This window comes from Pelodiscus sinensis, chromosome 21 (assembly GCF_049634645.1).
Source record: "Pelodiscus sinensis isolate JC-2024 chromosome 21, ASM4963464v1, whole genome shotgun sequence".
Classification (NCBI taxonomy): domain Eukaryota; kingdom Metazoa; phylum Chordata; order Testudines; family Trionychidae; genus Pelodiscus; species Pelodiscus sinensis.
The window spans coordinates 19,870,219-19,891,184 of NC_134731.1; the positions used below are offsets into that span (position 1 = coordinate 19,870,219).

Here is a 20,966-nt window from a genome sequence, read left to right on the forward strand (position 1 = left end):
AACAAGATCAGGAACAGTGTGGGGTTGCTAGGATTTCCCAGGAGTGTGCATGAGAAGAGCAATGAAGATCTCAAGTCCCATGGGAAAAGTTGGCTAGGCACACTGCTTTCTTATCACCCACTAGCAAACAAGACCTCAAGTAGAAAAAGTAGGCATGGAACTAATTATTAAAAACAGGATATAAGGTGACGCCAGCATGTACAGGAAGGGAGGAAATCAAATTACTGTAGATAATAGGGCAAAATAGATGCAATACCCAGTTTATGGTACATACTTCATTAATTCAGATGAGGAAATTCTCCAAAGGGAAACAAAACGTAAACTCCACACTCAGATCGTTTACCCATTCCTTTAGAGGGAAGCTGAAACACTATGGCTATGTCTTCACTGCGAGTTCTTCTGGCAAAAAGCCCTTGCGCAAAAAGAAACGGCAGAAAATATGCTAATGAGATCATGACTTATGCTAATGAGTCCCTTGTTAGCATCTTTTCTGCCAAAAAAACCTGGCAGCAGAGACGAAGCCTACAAGTCTTCACAAATCTGACCATTATTACCATCAACTTCTGTCATGTAAGGCTTTCCTATCATAGGAGGACATATTGCCTGTGACACAACTATCTATGATGGCACTGAAAGGCAAACATCGGTTCTCTCCGAAGCAGTTATTAATGAAGTTGCCTATCACATCTCTCTCATACACACATTTGCTCCCTATCACTTTGCCAGAGAGAAAGAAAACAAATCAATACTGTACCTGTGGCATTTCTTTAAGAAAATCAGGAAGCTGAAATTCACCTTTATAGACCTGGGGGGAAAAACATAGTAAAACTTTGAACAGATGCTATCATTATATGATGTTCAAACTGCTAACAGGAATCCTATTCAATAAAAGATAGGTTAGTCTGGGTCATCTGGAACTAGTCCTGCTAATCAGACATGCCTGGAGCATGGAGCATTGATTTAAACCAATGATTTTAATCAACATTTAAGTCAGCAAACAGAAAATCTTGATTTAAATGATTTCTTGTTGTCGCCTTTTGCATTCGTACTTTTTTGCTATTTGCCTAAAAAAAGTTGAGTCCCATTGGTTGGTAGCTACTAATGTATGTTGATTTTTAACTAAATATAGTCTTCGCACAATATTTAGGCTTCTTTTAAGACAGGGGAGGGCAAGAATTTGATAAGCAGTCAAGAACTGCACTCTTCCATGATATTAATGGAGGAGGTGTGGCGTTTGGGATGGAGATTGGGCGCAGAAGGGAGCTTGGGATAGATGACTGGGTGCAGGGGTTTGGGTTGTGATCTAAGTCCCTTGTAAGCTGCATGATTGCGGCTGTTTATTGAGCTCTGCTCAGAGCTCTCACACATGCAGGGAGCTCAGCTGACCAGCTCGGGGAAGGGCCACCTGCACAGCTTGTTCAGATGGAGGCGCTCAGAGAACGGGTAGGGAAGGGAGAGAAGGAGGGAATCAGTGGCTGGGGGGATAGTTATAGGGCAGTGGTCCCCAATGTGGTGCCCGTGGGCACCATGGTGCCCACCGGGGCATTCATGGGTGCCCGTCGACAACCTGGGCCGGCCTCGCCCCCGGCTAACAGGAGGCGCCGGCTCTAGGCGCACGACACGCACCGGCTCTGGGTGCGTGGCGCTCGGGTGGCCTCAGCCCCGGGGCACATGCGGGTGCTCGGGTGCGCCGGTGCCGGCCCCAGGCAGCGCCGGCCCACAGCACAAGGCGCTCGGGCGGCCCCAGCCCCGGCCCTAGGGCACACGCCGGCGCCGGGTGCAAGGGCATCCCAGTCCCCTGGTGTGCCCCTGGACGCATGGCCCCGCCCCCGGGCGCCCAGCTTGTGAGTGGCCCCCACCTCCCGGGTGCCCGGCGCATGAGTGGCCCCACCTCCCGGGCGCCCGGGAGCCTCTAAAGGTTGGGGACCACTGTTATAGGGTAAGGGAGTTTGGGGAGAGGAGGATGAAGAGAAGGGAGGGAGGAAATGGCTAGGAGGTGGAGGGGAGGAGACACAAAGTTATTGTAGAGCAGGTTGCAGTGCTGCTGGCGGCAGTGCTGCCTTCAGAGTCAGGCTGCTGGAGAATGGTGGCTGTGCCCACAGGAGGATATCATGGGAGGATATGGCTACCCTTACTTCTGCGCTGATCCCTGCAGAGCTGGGCTCTGTCAGTAGCTGCCACTCTCTGGCCTTCCAGTTCCGAAGGCAGTGCAGAAGTCAGAGTGGCAATACTGTAATGCCCCTAAAATAACCTCACCATCCCCTTGCCAATCCCTTTTTGAGAAATGCTCGTCTTCCCTGTGAAATCTGCATAGCACAGGGCAGGAGCGGGGAGCCTTTTTCCTATCAGGAACCACTGACCTCAAGAAAAAAAGAAATCAGTCATGGGCTACATGCAACTCGATGGAGTGGGCGAAGGGGAGCAGAGGCCCAGGCCAAAAATGAGGGGTTCAGATTGAAGGAGGAGGCTCCATCTAGGGCAGAGGATTGAGATGCAGGAGGATGTGAGGGCTCCAACTGGGGTGCAGGCTCTGGGGTAGGGCGGGAGAGGAGGACTTGGGGTGCAGGAGGTTAGGGTGGGGATGTGGGATCTGGGTGGGAGTTGGTGAGCTGGATCAGGGTGTCAGGATGCAGGCTCTGGGTGCAGGAGAGGGCTCAGGGCAGAGGGTTAGGATGCAGGAGGAGATGTGGGGGACTTACCTCAGGCAGCAGGGAAGTTAAATTTCAATGAATCAACTAATCAGGTAGTCCCGCGGCTCTTACTACATTTTAAAGGCAGAAGCACGGAGGAGAACCTGGGGCAAGTGTGGACTGCTACAGTCTCCACTACCCCGGATTCCCCGCTGCACCTTTGACTCCCAACCCACGGAACCTGTGCTGCCTGCTCCCCCCAGCCGGCTCCTGCATCCTCACTTGCTGCCTCTGATACAGAGGCAGCAAGGGGGGCAGGGGACCAGTCAAGTAGTGACTTGACTACCCGATAAGCTTATGTTTGGTGGTGTGGCAGGGCTAAGGCAGGCTCACCCCCCCCCCCCCCCCCCGGCCCTCCACTACTGCCATGCTTGGAAGTGGCTGGAGCCAGCATATCCCTGCGACCCTTGGGGGAGGTGGGGAAGGTGGCTCCATGCACTGGTCTTGCCTGCAGGCACTGCCACCACAAGTCCTACAAACAGAGTGCCAAGCTTCCCTGGTTGCCATGACATAGCAGTGGTGCTCACAGCTGCAGCTTTAGCCTGCCTGGAGATGTGTATGTGCCAGCACTAATGCTCAGGGCTTCTGGCCTGTGGTGCTGAGACTTGCCACAGTCTGGCAAAAACTAATCATGGCCCCACCCCTATTATAGAGTAAAAGCACACCTCCTTCCCCCCATTTTACAGGGAAAGACCAGGTATCATGGTTCCTGGAACAACCCAGGAAACTACAGACCGGTCAGTTTAACGTCTGTCCCAGGGAAGATAATGGAGCAGGTAATTAAGGAAATCATATGCAAACACTTGGAAGGTAATAAAGTGATAGGGAATAGCCAGCATGGGTTTGTGAAGAACAAGTCATGCCAAACTAATCTGATAGCTTTCTTTGATAGGATAACAAGCCTTGTGGATAAGGGAGAAGCGGTGGATGTCATATACCTAGACTTTAGTAAGGCATTTGATATGGTCTCGCATGATATTCTTATTGATAAACTAGGCAAATATAACTTAGATAGGGCCACGATAAGGTGGGTGCATAATTGGCTGGATAACCGTAGTCAGAGAGTTGTTGTTAACGGTTCTAAATCCTGCTGGAAAGGGATAACAAGTGGAGTTCCTCAAGGGTCTGTTTTGGGACCCGTACTGTTCAATATCTTCATCAATGATGTAGATATTGGGATAGAGAGTACGCTTATTAAGTTTGCAGATGATACCAAACTGGGTGGGGTTGCAACTTCTTTGGAGGATAGGGACTTAATTCAAAATGACCGTAGCAAGTTAGAGAAATGGTCAGAGGTAAACAGGATGAGGTTTAATAAAGAGAAATGCAAAGTGCTCCACTTAGGAAGGAACAATCAGTTCCATACATACAAGATGGGAAGCGACTGTCTAGGAAGGAGCATGGCAGAAAGGGATCTAGAGGTCATAGTGGACCACAAGTTGAATATGAGTCAACAGTGTGATGCTGTTGCAAAAAAAGCAAATATGAGTCTAGGTTGTATCAACAGGTGTGTTGTAAGCAAAACTCGTGAAGTCATTCTGCCGCTCTACTCTGCACTAGTTAGGCCTCAGCTGGAGTACTGTGTGCAGTTCTGGGAGCCACATTTCAAGAAAGATGTGGAGAAATTGGAAAGGGTACAGAGAAGAGCGACAAGAATGATTAAAGGTTTAGAGAACATGACCTATGAAGCCAGGCTTCATGAACTGGGCTTGTTTAGTTTGGAAAAAAGAAGATTAAGGGGGGACATGATAGCGGTTTTCAAATATCTAAAAGGGTGTCACAAGGAGGAAGGAGAAAATTTGTTCCTCTTGGTTTCTGAGGACAGGACAAGGAGTAATGGGCTTAAAGTGCAGCAGGGGAGGTTTAGATTGGACATTAGGAAAAAATTCCTAACTGTCAGGGTGGTCAAATATTGGAATAAATTGCCAAGGGAGGTGGTGGAATCTCCCTCTCTGGAGATATTTAAGAACAGGTTAGATAGACATCTGTCAGGAATGGTGTAGACGGAGCTTGGTCCTGCCTTGAGGGTGGGGGGCTGGACTCGATGACCTCTCGAGGTCCCTTCCAGTCCTATTATTCTATGATTCTATGATGTGCTTTTCATGGCCTTGAATTTGGTAGGGCCCTACCTATACACCTTACTGACTATATCTGAGGTGATTAAATTCACTTCAGGTTCCCCGTTTTCATTTTGGAAGTCAAATTTCTACACTATGTTTAAATGTCATGACCATTAGAATTATTAATGGAATAGTTCAGTGTAACAAATAGAATCATAGAGCTGGAAGAGACCTCAGCAGGTCATCAAGTCCAGCCCCCTGCACAATGCAGGACCAATCCCAACTAAATTAACCAAGTCAGGGCTTTGTCAAGCCAAGACTTAAAAACCTCTAGTGATGGAGATTCCACCATCTCCCTAGGGAACCCATTCCAGTGCTTCACCACCCTCCTAGGGAAATAGTTCTTCCTAATATCTAACCCAGACTTCCCCCACTGTAACTTGAGCCCATTGCTCCTTGTTCTTCCATTCCTTACTACTGTAAACAGCTTTCTCCATCCTCTTTGGAACCTCCCTTCAGGAAATTGAAGGCTGCTATCAAATGCCCACTCACTCTTCTCTTCTGCAGACTAAACAAACCCAACTCCCTCAGTCTCTCCTTATAGGTCACGTGCTCCAGCCCCCTCATTTGGTCTTCTAAAGTTAAATATGTATAGATCAACTCCTCACAAAGCATTCTATTCGCCAAACTTTGCAAAAAAAAATCAGTGTATTAACATAATTTGTAGGGAATAGTTCCAGTTCTCTTGGGGCTTAATTACAGTTTAGATTTAAGAGTGGTTTTTACTGCCTCTGGTGAACCTTCACAACAGCTTTAACAGGAAGCAATGCTTTCCATGAGCCACAATGCCTTTTTCAAAAAAGTGCATTCATGCAATTATCAACTGTAGATGTTTAGGTCCTAAAAAGTTTGTAGAAGTTGTGTGTGTGTGATTATATATCCAGAAATGCCAGGAGCAGACAAGCATATTGAGTATGATAATTAAGCTTTATCACACATAAAAAGTACCACTTATACAAACACTGCTTTTTAAAGTCAGTCTTTCCTTACTATATGGTGTCATGCAGAAATCTCTGCAAAATTACAACTAATTACTGCATTAAAAAGAGGAATTAAATACAATTTGTAGTAGGTTATCATGATACAATTAATATCAAATGAAAGAACCCTGCTTCTACAGAATTGACAGTTTGTCTCGTTTGAATGGGAGTCTAGGCTACATACAGTCTGTGCAATATGTTACATTGATTATAATCTCAGATTAGCTGCAGCGCTGTCCCTGAAATGATAACTCAGTCGGTATACTGCAGTGGCCTTGGCTCGGAAGCTGAGTCAGCTCCGTTTCCTGTCTGCAAAATAATTCACCCCAATATGAGTCCAACTTTAAACAATATGACTCATGTTGAATGGACTAAGCGAGTTGGGAACTTTCACTACGCTATTTCTATAGCTAGATTGGTTAAACACATCCAAAGACCCAGGTTTTACTAAAACTATAACCAGGGAAGCAGGGAACCATTTATATATGTTGCAAAACCTTGACACTTGCTATCTCAAAAGGCATGGACAAAGACAGAATAGTGATCCATAATAATAGGCACAGTTCTCATTCACATTCTTGAAGCTCTTCCCACAATAACCATAGCTTCCCACAATCATGTTAATGAAAGCTTCACTGGTCAAAAATTCAGTGTCTGGTCAATGAGATCCTATAACGTCTTGTAAACATTTGAGTTCAGCAGACTATGACAGATTTTTATTTTTTAGTTAAGCCATTACAATGAAGCTCATCTCTCTGGACAGCAGCTAAGAAAGTGATGCATCAACAGTCTTGTCACATTAATAGTACGGAACAATCTAGTCACCTATCCACAAAATGAAACCATTCTGCATCACACAAGAAATGGAATGCCTCGGAAACATTCAGCTATCAATTCCATATTAATGTGAATTTGTAGTGGAAGAAAACATAGCTCATGAAAACAATAAGATCTGTTACATCAAATCAAAATTAGGAAGAGAGGAAAATATAATTGCGACAAAAGTGAAAATCATTAGCTCGGTTATTTAAAAAATGTCCAAAACACTAATTACTTCAGTGTGGTAGTAAATATTTCAACACGCAGATTAAAAAGTCAATATAGCCCAAGCACACTATGTTGCTCAATATTTGTTCAACAAAAAGCGACCCATCTAAACAAGATTAATAATAGTGCTGGGTCAGGATTTAAATACAGATCTAGTTCTCTCCTGTTACATTTTGCAATGTTTTATTTGATCAGTTCAGAGAACAATGGTCACAATTTTACAAAATAAAATTCTCATGCAAGAGATACAGGAACAAGCACCTAGAAAACAGCTGTACAGTTATTCACACACTACCAAAGACAAATCCTCCTCAGCTAGTATTTTAATATCATGGCAGAGCCAAACACACAATGAAGCCCTCTAGAGATACAGCATTATTAATTTTCCATAAGCACACTGGGCACAGCAGATCAGACTAATGCAAAAAAGAGTGATATTGTAATTTGCTACGTGTTTCATTTTTGTAATGTAGATACTGAAGAAAAACTAAATTTGATTCAGACATTTTAAATATTTATAACTGAAGGGATTCTTTGCTTCCATCAGTTATGAACAGTCAGTTTCCTATCATGTGAATTCTTATTCACAAAACAGATAATCTAAACCAAAGATCCCATGTGATGTTACATAAAAAGCACCAGTACTGCAACATTTTCCAAAATACAATGCAAGAGAAAAATCTGATTAGGAATTTTGGAGGATATTTACATATTCAGCTCTTACATACATACATTCTACAAGCCAGGCAGGCAATGAAACAGCATATATCCTGTATTTCAACACTTGCAGCTCTAATTCCATTTGGGAGCTACCAGTTCAAGATCTAAATAACACTTTTAAGTATTAATTTAAAAAAACGTTAGTTTATACAGAACATATTACACTAAACAAAACCAGGCTTCCTGATTTAAGAAGGTATTCAGTTATTTTCTCTCCTCTTCCTAGGTTTGTTAAAGACCTTAAAGTAGGGGCCATTATTATAAATGTGTTTGATTTTCTTATACAAATCACCTCTTCCCTCCTCTAACCTGTCCTCCGAAGATGGCAAAAAACATGCAATCCTCACAGAGCTGGAAAGTTGCCTGAATAGTATTCTGCTCGAACAGTGAGCAAAATATAGAAGTGCATACTGGTGACTGGGTGGGGTTTTGTAAAAGTGTATCTGAATCTCATATACAACTTGGCAATTTTTTTTCAAATAGCCAGAAGTGGACTACATAGTGGGAAGCAGCACAGAGTTCTAACATTAAAGGTTCCCTTGTAAGTTTTCAAAAAGATTTACTGAATAAAGTAAAAAGAAGATATTCCTTTCTGAGGTAGCTGACCTGTTGACTGACTGCTCATCAAGGTTAGGAGACAGAGACGGCTTTCCTAGAAACATCAAAATTATGTACCAGTTTTTATTAAATGTAAAAAAAAAAGATGGCTAAGGATTCTCCATTTCAGCTTTGTAGCTCCTAAAAGAGACAGCTAGCAGTATTGTGTAGTCATATTTAGCTCTGCTCTGGCTCCTGCAAGCCCCTATGTGGGGCCGTTCTGGTTTGTGTAGACTCAAGGAAGATGCCATAACTTAGAATAGCTGCTAACATGCTAAGCTACACCAAATGCCATTTTGGCTCCCAGACAAACCCAGAAAATTGGAGGGCTTTGAACAATTGTTGCCTCTCATCCCCCAGCGGCACCTTGTGTACTGCTCCTCCAGACGGTTCAATTAGAGTCTCGGCCAGAACGTGTAACATACAGCATCTTCGTTTGGGCCACCTTTCTTCTTTGTAATTTCTCTGCTTCTTATATGTCAGCATACTGCACCATCAGGAGCTTTTAAGAAAGCTAGACTGTATTAAAAGAGCAGTAGTTATAGTGGAATGATTTATTCAATAATTTGCATACTTTTTAGAAAAAGCATTAATTATTTCCCCTATTCTTCATCCATGTCTATCGATAAGTTAGGCAGATGGGGAAAAGCATGTTAAGCATACATGAAGGCTAGCAAGCAAAGAGCTAGTCACTTACTGAAACACATGACTCATGGCAAGACTGACATCTTTGTTTATTGCAACGTAATTTTTACCATTATGTCAATTAAAAAAAAAATCCACGTATTTGGGTGTGTGCTTCTTTTGCAGTGAAAGAGAGAAATTTAACCAATACTATAAAAAGCTGGCTATATTTTATCAATAGCACATACCAGAATGCCTTTGGCTTTTTGTAAGATAAACGAGAATTAGGAACAGCTACTCCTGCACAAACTTGAATTACAGTTGAAGAGAACACTTGCTTCAATGAACAGTAATCTCATTTATAATGCTTATGATTAGGGCTCTGTGCTTGTCTCAGAAATCAGATTTCTGAACTTTCTATGACCCATGACTTCTGCAGCAGTCAATGTGGTAGATCTTGAGGTTCTGGGGCTAGCTGCTGCTTGGGGGACCCCATGACCAGCAGGACTGGGCACTGCTGGATCGGTTTCAGTGCCAGCAGCTCGGTCGGCCCTTGCCATTTAATTTTAAGACAGCTATACAGCTATCAACACAAAACCAGAAAAAGAAAAAATCTGGCCTAAGTAGTAGAGCCTTCTTTCAAAAATCATAGTAAGAAACTAATTTCACTCTCTATCATAGGACTGGTTTCTCTGGCTTTGGGGGAAGGAAGTATATTCTGAAGTAAAATATACTATTACTTTGTCAATATTAAACTGTGGTAATTATGTTCTACAGCTGTGATGAGAAAGCAGAGCATTTATTTTATGCTGTCAACAGAGTCTAAATTACATTAGATTTCAGTCCTCTTCAGTTTATGGATTTTCAGGGAGATAACAAAAACAATGTACTTAACACTAATGTATATAATAGACTTTAAGAGCATCATAACCACCCAGTTCACCTCCAAGAACCTGCCTCCCACATTTGCCACCTTCCTATTGTCTGGGATGGGTGATTGGGAACAACCAATTAACTATGAAGTGAACAGGGGACTTTTCAAAAGCCTCTTCCTTCTGTTAGCTGCACCACTCTCTCTCATCTTAGTTGAACTATTGGAACTATGTTTTTAGGACACTGTGGATCTGATCTAGAGGGGGTGTCTAGACTACCTAGTTTTGTCGACAAAAGTGGACTTTTGTCGACAAAACAATACCAGCGTCTACACTACCGCGGAGTTCTGTCGACATAACGTCGACAGAACTCCGCGGTTTTGTCGACGCTGGTATACCTCATGTTACGAGGCATAACACTTTCTGTCGACAGAACTCTGTCGACAGAAGGTGTTATTGCCTGTAACACTGCGTCCAGACTACGGAGTTCTGTCGACAAAGCGGCTTGCTTTGTCGACAGAACTCCATGTGTCTGGACGCAAATTGTCGACGGAAGTTTTGTCGACAGTATCTGTCGACAAAACTTCCGTCGACAAAACGCGGTAGTCTAGACGTACCCTCAGACATTTTGGAATCTATAAGGAATTTTTCCTGTTGGACACATCTGGCATCGATCCGGTGAGGATTTTTTCCCCACCTTTTCTTCAGATTCATGGAGGCACAGCTGGGTTGTAAGCATTAAGACTTTAAAGTTTAATATTAGGAAAGGTAAGGCTGCTCAATTTGTCATAAATCTGTTTTATTGTCCAGTAACTGAGGCCTGGGATTTACTGGAGTCTTTGCAGGCTGAGTCGCCGCCCTGCCTCCACCAATCTCTACCCACACACTTCCCTTTACAAAAGGGAAAGCAGACAAACTAACTCGAATATAGAGGTTGGGCTTAACAAGTTAAACTTTAGGATCCTGCTCCCATCCCCTTTCCCCACATGGGGCAGCCAGCTCCCACTCCCACCCCCAGGGCTGGAGCAGCCTTCTGCCTGTAGTGGGTCATGGCTGCTCCCAGGTACCAATTAACCAGTACCCAGTAGGCATCACCCAGCAAGTGATTCCTGTTCACATCCGTAGTATAGGCAGGTGTATCCCAAGTGTCTGGTATGTGAGAGTGGGCTATGGGCACGCACTGAGCTAAGTAAGCTTCAATCTCCCACCTAAATCCATCCTGTCCCCCCGATCAAGACCTTGCATCATGGCAATCTATTAGGAAGGAGGTCTGGAAACCACACCCTCAAATGCCTATCAAAACCACCTTTTCAGTTATGTGGTGTCAGAGAAGGGTGTCATGTTTTACTGTAAATTTTAACTTGTGATCACTGTCACTGTTAAGATTTCCAAGTAACTGATGTTGAGTGGAATCTTAAGAGAAGTGGCAGTTTCAGAAATATACTGAGTTTTCTACTTTGAGATGGATTGTTTTCTGGATACAAATATCCATAATGAAAACCACAGGCTGGGATAGTATCTGCAGCATTTTGAGAAAACAATTGTTCTAATACAAAATAGTATGGCAGTGATTTACATATAAAAGAAAATAGACTTTCATTTTATGAGCTATTATAAATTCTATTGAAGAGTCCGTCTTGTAAAACATACCTTTAACAAAGCTTTTTAATCTTTTTTTAAAATAGGGTGTTTACAAATATTTAAATAAACTATTTTAGATAAGAAATATATTCACAGTGCCAGCTTCCCAAGTAGGAACTTAGGAGACAGCAAACTCATTTTACATTGAAAAACAGTGAATAATCTAGTAGCACCTTAAAGACTAACAAAACATGTAGATGGTATCATGAGCTTTCGTGGGCATAACCCACTTCTTCAGATGACTGGAGTATTAAAAGTCCAGATCCAAGAATAAATAAGGGAAGTAGGTGAGTGGGGAAGGAAGAGGAGGGGGAAAAAAAAAGAAAAAAGACAGTGAATAGATTGTTCAAGTAATTACAAAAGAACTATTAGCACCTCCCTTGTTTGTTTGGTTGGTTAAGTCACTAGGATATGAAAGGTAGTGTGCCAGCCAGCAGATATTTCTCTTCATTCCATTCTGATAAGAATTAAACTTGTAAACAAAGTTAAGTTCCAACCCTTCCCAGTGTATTTGGCTTGTGGAATTGGCCTGAAACAACAGGGTGACTTGGAGTGATATCATAATAAGTGTCCAGATATCAGCTGGCTCGCACACTGCCTTCCACATCCTAATGACTTAACCAAACAATGCTAATTGTTCTTTTCAGCCTCTTGTAACTACTTGAGCAATCTATTCACTGTCTTTTTTCTCCCCCCCCCCCTCCTTTTCCCCACCCTTCCCTTATTTATTTCTTGGATCTGGACTTTTAATACTGCAGTCATCCGAAGAAGTGGGTTATGCCCAGGGAAGCTCATGACACCATCTACATGTTGTGGGTCAGTCTTTACGTTGCTACTAGATTATTCGTTGTTTTTCAAATTTTTCTAGTTACAGGCTAACTTGGCTACCCCTCCGGATCATTTTATATAGGTCACTGAACAAATGGCAACTTACAGACATTAACAACTTATTCTTTAGTAGTGAACAGCTCAAAACTGATTAACAATAGGATTTTTTTTTTTTCCAAACTGTGCAGACATTCCTGTGGAGAGAATGGAAGCAGTGGAGTATATACATTCAAAAAGATCAAAGAAGAAAATTAATAAAAAGACTATAAATACTGCACCACAGGAGATTTGTGGATTCCCACCAAGGAAATCCAACTCTAATGGGTGGACATTTAGAAAAGAACCACCAAAGATGAAATGTTATTGTTTTTCCTTTTTCAGTTTAAAAGTTAGAGTGTATAGGCCATGTCTACACTACAGAAAAGATCAAAGCAGCAGCAGTCGATCTTCCAGGGTTCGAATTAGTGGGTCTAGTGAAGACACGATAATTCGAACTGAGAGGGCACTCCCGTCGACTTCTGCTCCTACGAGAAGTTAGGGAAGTCAAAGGGAGCCCTGTGGATGGTGCCAAAATTCGATTTAAGATACTTCGACTCAAGCTATGCAATTTATGCAGCTGGAGTTGAATATCTTAATTCAAACTTATCCCCTAGTGCAAACCTAGCCATACAGAATATAAGACAATACACACATCGTGAAATGCTTCCAACATCATCCACTCACAGCTTACCTGCAGCTCAAGCTTGGCTTCGATTCTGATCTGTTTCACAGCTATATGATATTTTTGCTACCTTATACAAATTCAGTATACACTCCATCTTTAACAATCTGTTCAATCATCTTTAACAAGTTGTTCAATCAATCACATTGGTGTCAGATGCATTATTTCCAATGTTTTGAATCATTATTGTGAACCCGGGCTTAAAAATAGGGTATACACAATATTAGTGATCATATTCTTATCTCAGAGGATAACATGAATAGAATATTGGGGAAATATCAAGATCCAAGCAGAGGTTAAGCTTGGTTTCTGAAATCAAAGGGTTGAAGACTCAGGTTTCTTCTCCAACTATTGTGATTAGTCAACAGAATTGTTTGTGACATACCAGTGAAAAATATACCTCGCAGAAGTTATTATACGATGGCCCACGGGGCACATGGCGCAGAGAGGCATGGGGCCTCAATAGCTGGGCACTTTGAGCATTCTGAGGCTATGGCAAGCAAGAAGTCTGCCTGATGGTCCTACTGGGCTACTGGTGGGGAGCCACCTACCTAAGTGCCTCCTGGCCAAAGTCTGCTTCTGGCAACCCCTCCTGCACTTTGGCTCCTTGCTTCAGGTCACCGCCCAAATCCCCTGCACCTCCTTTCCCAGATCACAAATCCCTTCCAGACTCTGCACCCTTCTTACATCCCCTCCCAGGCCAGAATCGTCTCCTGCACCCCAATCCTCTGCCCCTAAGTTACAACTCCCTCTTTCACTCAAGCTCCTCACCCTCTCCTGCACCCAAACCCTTACTCCAATCTCCATTCCGCACCCAACCTCCATCCCAGACCCTCCCCCCTAGAATCTTAGAGTGCCCCGCCCCCCAATCAAAAATTGCCCATTCATGCCTGGAGAAGACAAAAGAAATGACTGGAATATATAATACCGTGTCCACAAATCCATTCAATGTGGAGTGTGTGCCAAAGAAAAACTGGAATAATATGTTACAGATGTGAGAAGGAGCTGCACTGCCAGTCATAATACAAGGATAAGCCAATTTTAACTGGGCATAAGTCAAAATCTAATAGTCACGAGGAATCCTGTAGTTGTTGCTGTCTTTATGAAACTTAACAGATGCCTCTCTGAGTTCACTATTTTGGTTGAACTACAGGCAACATCAGATATTCTTAAAATATAATTAAGTGATTCTAATACTTTATAGTCTTCACTTGGTAAATGGGCTATTAGTTTGTAGCATTTCAGAAAATACAAATTATTAATCTCTGATATGTACATTGAATTTGTATTTTCAATTACGAAAGATCCCTTTCCTTTGTGAGAGAATATGGAATCTGTTTACCTCTTCTATTTCTAGAAAAAGCCACTGTAAGTTTAATTATAAACATACTAAATTTAAGTCATTGCTAAGTGACCAAAAGATTTGCTTATATAGGAAAAACAACTACACACACAAATCTGCATAAATGCAGAGAGAGCTAGCGTTGAAGTCAATAGGTGCCATGTAAACATTAAGGGACAGAAATTATTTATTTCTCCTCTGTACTTACTGATCTATATCCAAAACATTTCAGATTCTAGTGGCATACATCTTCCACATCTATGCCCAATGCTATGCATAAGAATGTGTTACAAGCATGCACACAGCACAGGACAAGCCTGAAAGTCCAACCATAAAATTAATGAAGCAATTAGTCCACAATGAAAAGCAGTTGCTTGCAAGATTTATTAGCAGAAATATTTTAAGATAAAGCCGTTCTGAAGGAGACACATAATATTTCACAAGTTACATTCACAAGTTCAGGTTAAAAGAAACTTGAGTAAAGTTTCAATTCAACAGCAAGAACTTTTATATCTTATAGTATCTGGCAATCTGTTCGGTTTTTGGAAAGTATCCAAAGAGTATCATAGGAAACTGGATGTTAACACTCCCTGCAAGTGAAGAGGATATGGTAAACACAGGGGATTCAGAGGTAGTTACTGCTAAACTGGATGTGAAGGCTAAGGACGTTAAGGACTAGTCGATTCGCCTCCCCCTCCCCCAGATGCCTCTATCAGCTGTGCAGGACTGCCCCTTTGAAATGCGGAGACGGCGTTCAAAGGGCAGCGCCACACAGCTGATCCCTGGTGGCTCAGCTGTGTGGCACTGCCCCTTTGAAAGGCCAAAGAGGGATTTCAAAGTGGCGCTGTGGAGCCCGGGTCAGCTAGGGAGTTCCCAGCTGATCCTAGGCTCTGCAGCATTTCTGCGGAACCCAGGATCATCTGGGGAGAGCCCAGCTGACCCCAGTTCCACAGAGCTTTTCAAATCCACAGTGCAGCATGAACCCCATTGACTCCGGGCTCCATGCTGCGCTGAGGATTTGTAATGCACAAGAGCACCCACTTTGGACTCTTGTACATTTCAAAGCTGGCACGCCCTCATGCAGCCCTGAGTCAGCAGGACTTCCCGCTGGTCCCAGGCTGCATGCGGAGTTGTACATTTTAAAGGAGGAATGCAGAAGTGCCTATCGAAATTCCATCGACTACTCAACTAGTCAATTAACAGATATTTAACATCCTTAGTGAAGGCTTCATATTTGTATAAGGAGTTTGGAAATGAAGATCAAAAAATTGAAGATGTCTATCAGCTCTTCAATAATTTGGGACCCTTTTCTCAAACTTACATCAGTTGAAAGAAATAGATTGTTATTAACAGCACAAGGAAAAAAATTCTAGAAAGGGGGAAGTAGTATGATGGACAAGACTACAAACACATTACATCTGTAGGGAAGAAATAAGAGTAATTAACTTTTATAAATCCTAAAAGCAAGGTGGACTTATATTTATAAAGTTTCCTTTGGAGAAGCACAATATATGCACAGCAACTTTTCAGTGGTTCGTAATTTGCCATTCCTGGCAACATACAATTCATCTGAATACCTATTTTCATTCTGTCATCATGCAAATGGAAGGACTGTATGTGGCTTCTTCACAAAGTGGATGGCATTCTAGTGCACCTGGCATGAGAAAGCTTCTAGTTTTTTGCTTATGCTTTTCTAGTCCTTTATCACAAAACAAAGTAAGAGGAGTGAATTTGTCAGAGACCTGGCTCTAATTTTAAAAGTATGCAAGGGTGTGCGGATGGGGGAGAGAAGGGGGGGGGGAAGAGAAGGAAAGGAACGTTACTTCAGGCTCAAGCTTAGGAACTGCTGAGCACCCAACAACAACTTTCCAGGGGCTTTGAAAAACTTTTAAGATGCTCAGCATGTTGAAGAATTGGGCCCTTGGAAAGTAAACACAGGTTGAACCTGCCAAATCTGGGACTCTCTGGTCTAGAAAGATTAGAGGATTGGGCCAAAAGAAATCTGATGAGGTTCAAAAAGGACAAGTGCAGAGTCCTGCGCTTGGGATGGAAGAATCCCAAGTATTGTTACAGGCTGGGGACCAACTGGCTAAGCAGCAACTTGGCAGAAATGGACCTGGGGATTACAGTGGATGAGAAGCTGGAGATGACTCAACAGTGTGCCCTTGTAGCTAAGTATCAGAGGGGTAGCCGTGTTTGTTTATGCAGATTCAGACTATGAGAAGTCCTGTGGCACCTTATAGACTAACAGATTTATTGAAGTATAAGCTTTCATGGGCAAAGACGAAGTGGATCTTTGCCCACAAAAGCTTATGCTCCAATAAATCCATTAGTCTATAAGGTGCTACAGGACTCCTTGTTGTTCTTGCAGCCAAGAAAGCTAATGGCATATTGGGGTGCATTAGGAGGAGCATTTTAAGCAGATCTAGAGAAGTGATTATTCTCCTTTATTCAGCATTGGTGAGGCCACATCTGGAGTATTGTGTCCAATTCTGGGTCCCCGCATTACACACAGGATGTGGATGCATTGAAGAGGGCTTAGGCAGGGGTCGGCAACCTTTTCAAATGAAGAGCCAGCCAAACTATGTCAAAATTCAGGACAAATGGTCAGCAAAGAGCTGTGCAAGAATGCCCATTTGCATGACTGAAAATATACAACTTAATATTATTGATGACTGACAATGATTAATGATAGCACAAATGAAACAGTGTATTCACAGACTTTATTTAATGGGACTTCTGCTGCTGCATCTTTTTGCACAGTTCTTTGAAGTTTACATCATAATGGGTCAAATCCAGCTTTGTGCATGCATTCAGTCTGCCTTCTGTCAATCTTATGGCAGGGGGCTGGGGATGTGGGGGTGCCGGAGTCTGGGTTGGCGTGCACAAGGGGCTCAGGGCAGGGCGTATGGGGCAATGAGGGACTCAGGGCACAAGGTTGCGGTGTGGGAGAGGGGTGCAGGAGTGCTATGGCAGGAAACTGGGGGTGCAGGAGTCTGGGGATATGGGGATATGAGGGGCTCAGGGCACAGGGCTTTGGATGTCTAATGGGCTCAGGGTTGGTGTGTGGGGGGAATGCAGGAGTATTATGACACTGCAGCCAGACGGGCTGGGACCAAATTGGGGGCTAGTTGGACAGGCTTCATTTTTAAATACAGTAAAATATTATGTCCCACACAAAAGATTTCAACATTGTCTTAATTTATAGCAGGGTTGGGGGCCAATGAGCAACAGAAAAAAAATCAGCCAAGGATCGCACACGTGAGAAGCAGAAGCAAAAAAAACCCCAACCCTCACTGATGTGGCCCCCAACTGAAACACCTCACTCCCTGGTGCTCCAGTCCCACAGTGGGGAGAAGGGCAAGGAGGACTGAGGTTCAAGGCCTCAGGCCAGATGTACTCTTCTGGGGTTCCAGGGTGAGTGGGTTTTGTGGGCCCCTTGAGGCTCTGGGTTGGGGCCAAAAATGAGGCATTAAGTGTGTGGGACAGGGATAGGAGTGCAGGATCTGAGCAGGAGGTGGGCTGTAGGAGGGGGTAAGGGTGCAAGGTCTGGCCAGGGGGCAAGCTGCCTGGCCAGGAGGCAGGGGTTATCTGGCCAGGGGACAGAGGGGATTTTTGTCAGGGGGCTGAGGATATCTGGCAGGGGACAGAGAGCGTCTGGCTGGGGGTAGGTAAGGATTTTGGCCAGAGGGCTGGGGCAGGCTGTCTGACATGGGAGTGGGGGGGAGTGACTGAAGAGGTTGGGAGTCTGGGCATGAAGGGGTGTGGAGGCACTTATTTCCGCACCACATGGCAGGCAATGTGTAACACGCCTCCTGCTGCTTCTATTCGCCAGCAGGCAGACTCCATGAAGCGGCGGCAGGGGAGGCTGCAGAAGTGTGTCCTGAGGGTACAAATTAGCAGTGTGCAAGGAGCCATCTTTAGTTCCTGGTTTCCCCAAAGTAGGGGAAGCCAAATGTAGAGGCAGGTCTAGCCTGTTTGTTCCCTGCATGTCAGATCCTGCCTCAGGGCTTTCTCCTCCCGCCCCTCCCTGCAGGAAGTTGCACTGATGCTCCAGTCATGAGGGGGCAGGGAAAGAGGCTAAGACTGCAGCACCAGCACAGGCTCCCTGCTGTGGGGAGAGGAAGAGGGGGCTGAGCTAGGGTTACCAGGTAGTCTCCAAACCCCCCTCCCCCCACACACATACGATCTAAGCTGGGGCTCCAGAAAAGCCTTATCGGGCTCCCTAGAGAGCCCTATTTGACTCACGAGCCATAGGTTGCCGACCCCTGGGCTGAGGGATTTGTGCTTGTTTAGGCTGCAGAAGAGAAAAGCGAGGAGGGGAGCTGATAGCAGCTGTCAAGGCTGTTCCCCACTCTGGCACTCCAGCACAGAAGGTGGGGGCCCTCCAGAGAGCTGCAAAACCTCATGTCTACAGGCACTGGTTACAAAAACTCCTCCCCAGAACCCTAATACCCAGATTTTGGGAATTTTGCTGCCACCATCAAGTGCTTTGATCTCCTTTAAAAAAAAAAAAAAAAAGGAATTAAAAATACTTGGAGTCACCCCCAGAGACCCGCAAGCTCTTTTATCCTAAAAGAGAGAAAACACAAGCTGCAGTCTCTTGTAGCTAACCCCCTTACTCCGAGGCCTGCAGATACACAGGCAGACCTTCCAGGACACAAGAATCAAATAATCACCTTAACAGAAGTGATTTTTATTGCCAAACAAAAGATAAACTCAATAAAGCAGACTTGGTTGCTAGATGTACCAAGCAACTGAGGAAAACAAATTAAAACAGAGAACAAAGTGTCAGCATGATGCTTAGATGTGGGGGGAGGGAGGGAGGAGCATAGACTCACACCAAGCCGATCAAACCAATCACAAAAATCAAGAGAAATTACTAGTGATGCCAGGTGTCCGGTTTTGAACTGGACAGTCCAGTATTTGAGCTTTCTGTTCGCGAAACAAATGGAGAACATAGAAATGAGAAAATATAAATGTCTGGAATTTTCTAAATTAAGATGTAATGTAGATTGTGATGTAATGTTAAGTGTGTCCGGTTTTTGTTGAAACCATCTGGCAACCCCAGAAATTACCCTGACCATGACTGGACTCGTACTAATTAGAAGTACTCCCTTCTCATTTTCTTTTTGTTCATTCTAATCCCATACTCTGAATTTCAAGGGGAGGGGGGCATAGTAGTCTTGCCCAGGTTAAATCATTCTGTGGCTCAACCCTGGTATTACTCTCCCACCCAAAGAAAGCAGGCAAGGAATCTATATCCAATTCAAATTCCAAGCCTCTATCTTGATTGACTCTCCCGGCCCCCTGGCCAACACCTTTGCTAGGTACCTGAGTTAACCCCTTAGGGTATGTCTACACTACAAAGTTAGTTCAAACTAAAAGACGTTAGTTCGAACTAACTTTCACAGGCGCTACACTAGCGCTCCGTTAGTTCGAACTTAATTCGAACTAACGGAGCGCTTAGTTCGAACTAGGTAATCCTCATTCCACGAGGATTAAGCCTAGTTCGAATTTACTAGTTCGAATTAAGGGCTGTGTAGACCCTTAATTCGAACTAGTGGGAGGCTAGCCCTCCCCCGGTTTCCCTGGTGGCCACTCTGGCCAACACCAGGGAAACTCTACTGCCCCCCTCCCGGCCCCGGACCCCTTAAAGGGGCACGGGCTGGCTACGGTGCCTGTGCCAGGTGCAAGCCTGCCAGCACCCAGACAGCAGACCCTGCACCTGGCACGGATCAAGCCACCCACCCGATGCCCCCCAGCCCGCCCCCTCTTCCCGGGACCAGGCTGGCGGCTCCCGGGAGCTTACCCGAGATCGCAAGAGGCGGGCACCCGCCTGGGCTAGTGCGGACATCGTGGACTTCGTCCATGATCTCCGCACTAGGCACAGGAAAGTGGCCAGCTAGGGCAGGAGAGCTGCCAGCCTGGCCACCCAGGAGCAGGTGTGCATGAAAATCAAGGGGGTCCACTGAGACCCCCGACCCTGAGCGCTGAGCTTACAATGGCCGTACTGGGTCAGACCAAAGGTCCATCTAGCCCAGTAGCCTGTCTGCCGACAGCGGCCAACCCTAGGGACCCTGAAGGGGATGGACCGAAGATAGTGACCAAGCCATTTGTCTCGTGCCATCCCTCTCCAGTCTTCCACAAACTTTGGGCAGGGACACCACTCCTACCCCCTGGCTAAGACTACTCCATGGACCCAACCTCCATGACTTGATCTCACTTCCCTTTCAACTCTGTTCTAGTTGTAGCCTTCACAGCCTCCTGCAGCAAGGAGTTCCACAGGTTGACTCTGCTTTGTGAAGAACAACTTTCTGTTACTAGTTTGAAGCCTGCTACCCATTCATTTCATTTGGTGTCCTCTAGTCCTTCTTTATGGGAACTAATGAAGAACTTTTCTGTATGCACCCTCTCCACCCAACTCCTGTTTTTAGAGACCTCTATCCTGTCCCCCCTCCGTCTCCTCTTTTCTAAGCTGAGAAGTCCCAGTCTCTTTAGCCTCTCTTCATATGGGACCTGTTCCCAACCCCTGATCATTTTAGTTGCCCTCCCCTCTCCCAGCCAATCTCTTCCCCTCTCTCACCTCCTTTTCCCAGTCTCCCCCAGTTTTGTTCAATAAAGACAGATTCCATTGATCACAATTGTCCTTTATTTTGTACATCAAGAAAAGGGGCTAGGGAAGGGTAAGTGGAAGGAGGTGAGGGAGGAATGGGGTACGAGCCCCCGATGGGGAGGACTGGGCTGGCTCTGCGGGCTTCTGGGGGTGGAAACTCTCCTGCAG

The 20,966-nt window shown here is 44.6% G+C and overlaps 1 protein-coding gene across 7 annotated transcripts in view; it reads right to left on the reverse strand.

The window, feature by feature from the left end:
• The window catches only part of TPST1 (tyrosylprotein sulfotransferase 1), a 104,271-nt gene that overhangs the window by 20,726 nt on the left and 62,579 nt on the right, over positions 1–20,966 (reverse strand). For 4 of the 7 annotated variants that reach the window (XR_012897145.1, XR_012897143.1, XR_012897144.1 and 1 more), the window contains exon 4: positions 755–805. The exons of 1 other annotated variant lie outside the window; for it this stretch is intronic. Coding sequence is in view for 3 of the 6 variants with exons in the window: in XM_075905090.1 (XP_075761205.1) it covers positions 755–805 (51 nt within the window). In the remaining 3 variants the exon portion in view is untranslated. Of the gene's footprint in view, positions 1–754; positions 806–7,003; positions 8,674–20,966 lie in introns of those variants that run through there. 2 more of the 7 variants (XM_075905091.1, XM_075905092.1) reach the window with 2 other exon arrangements.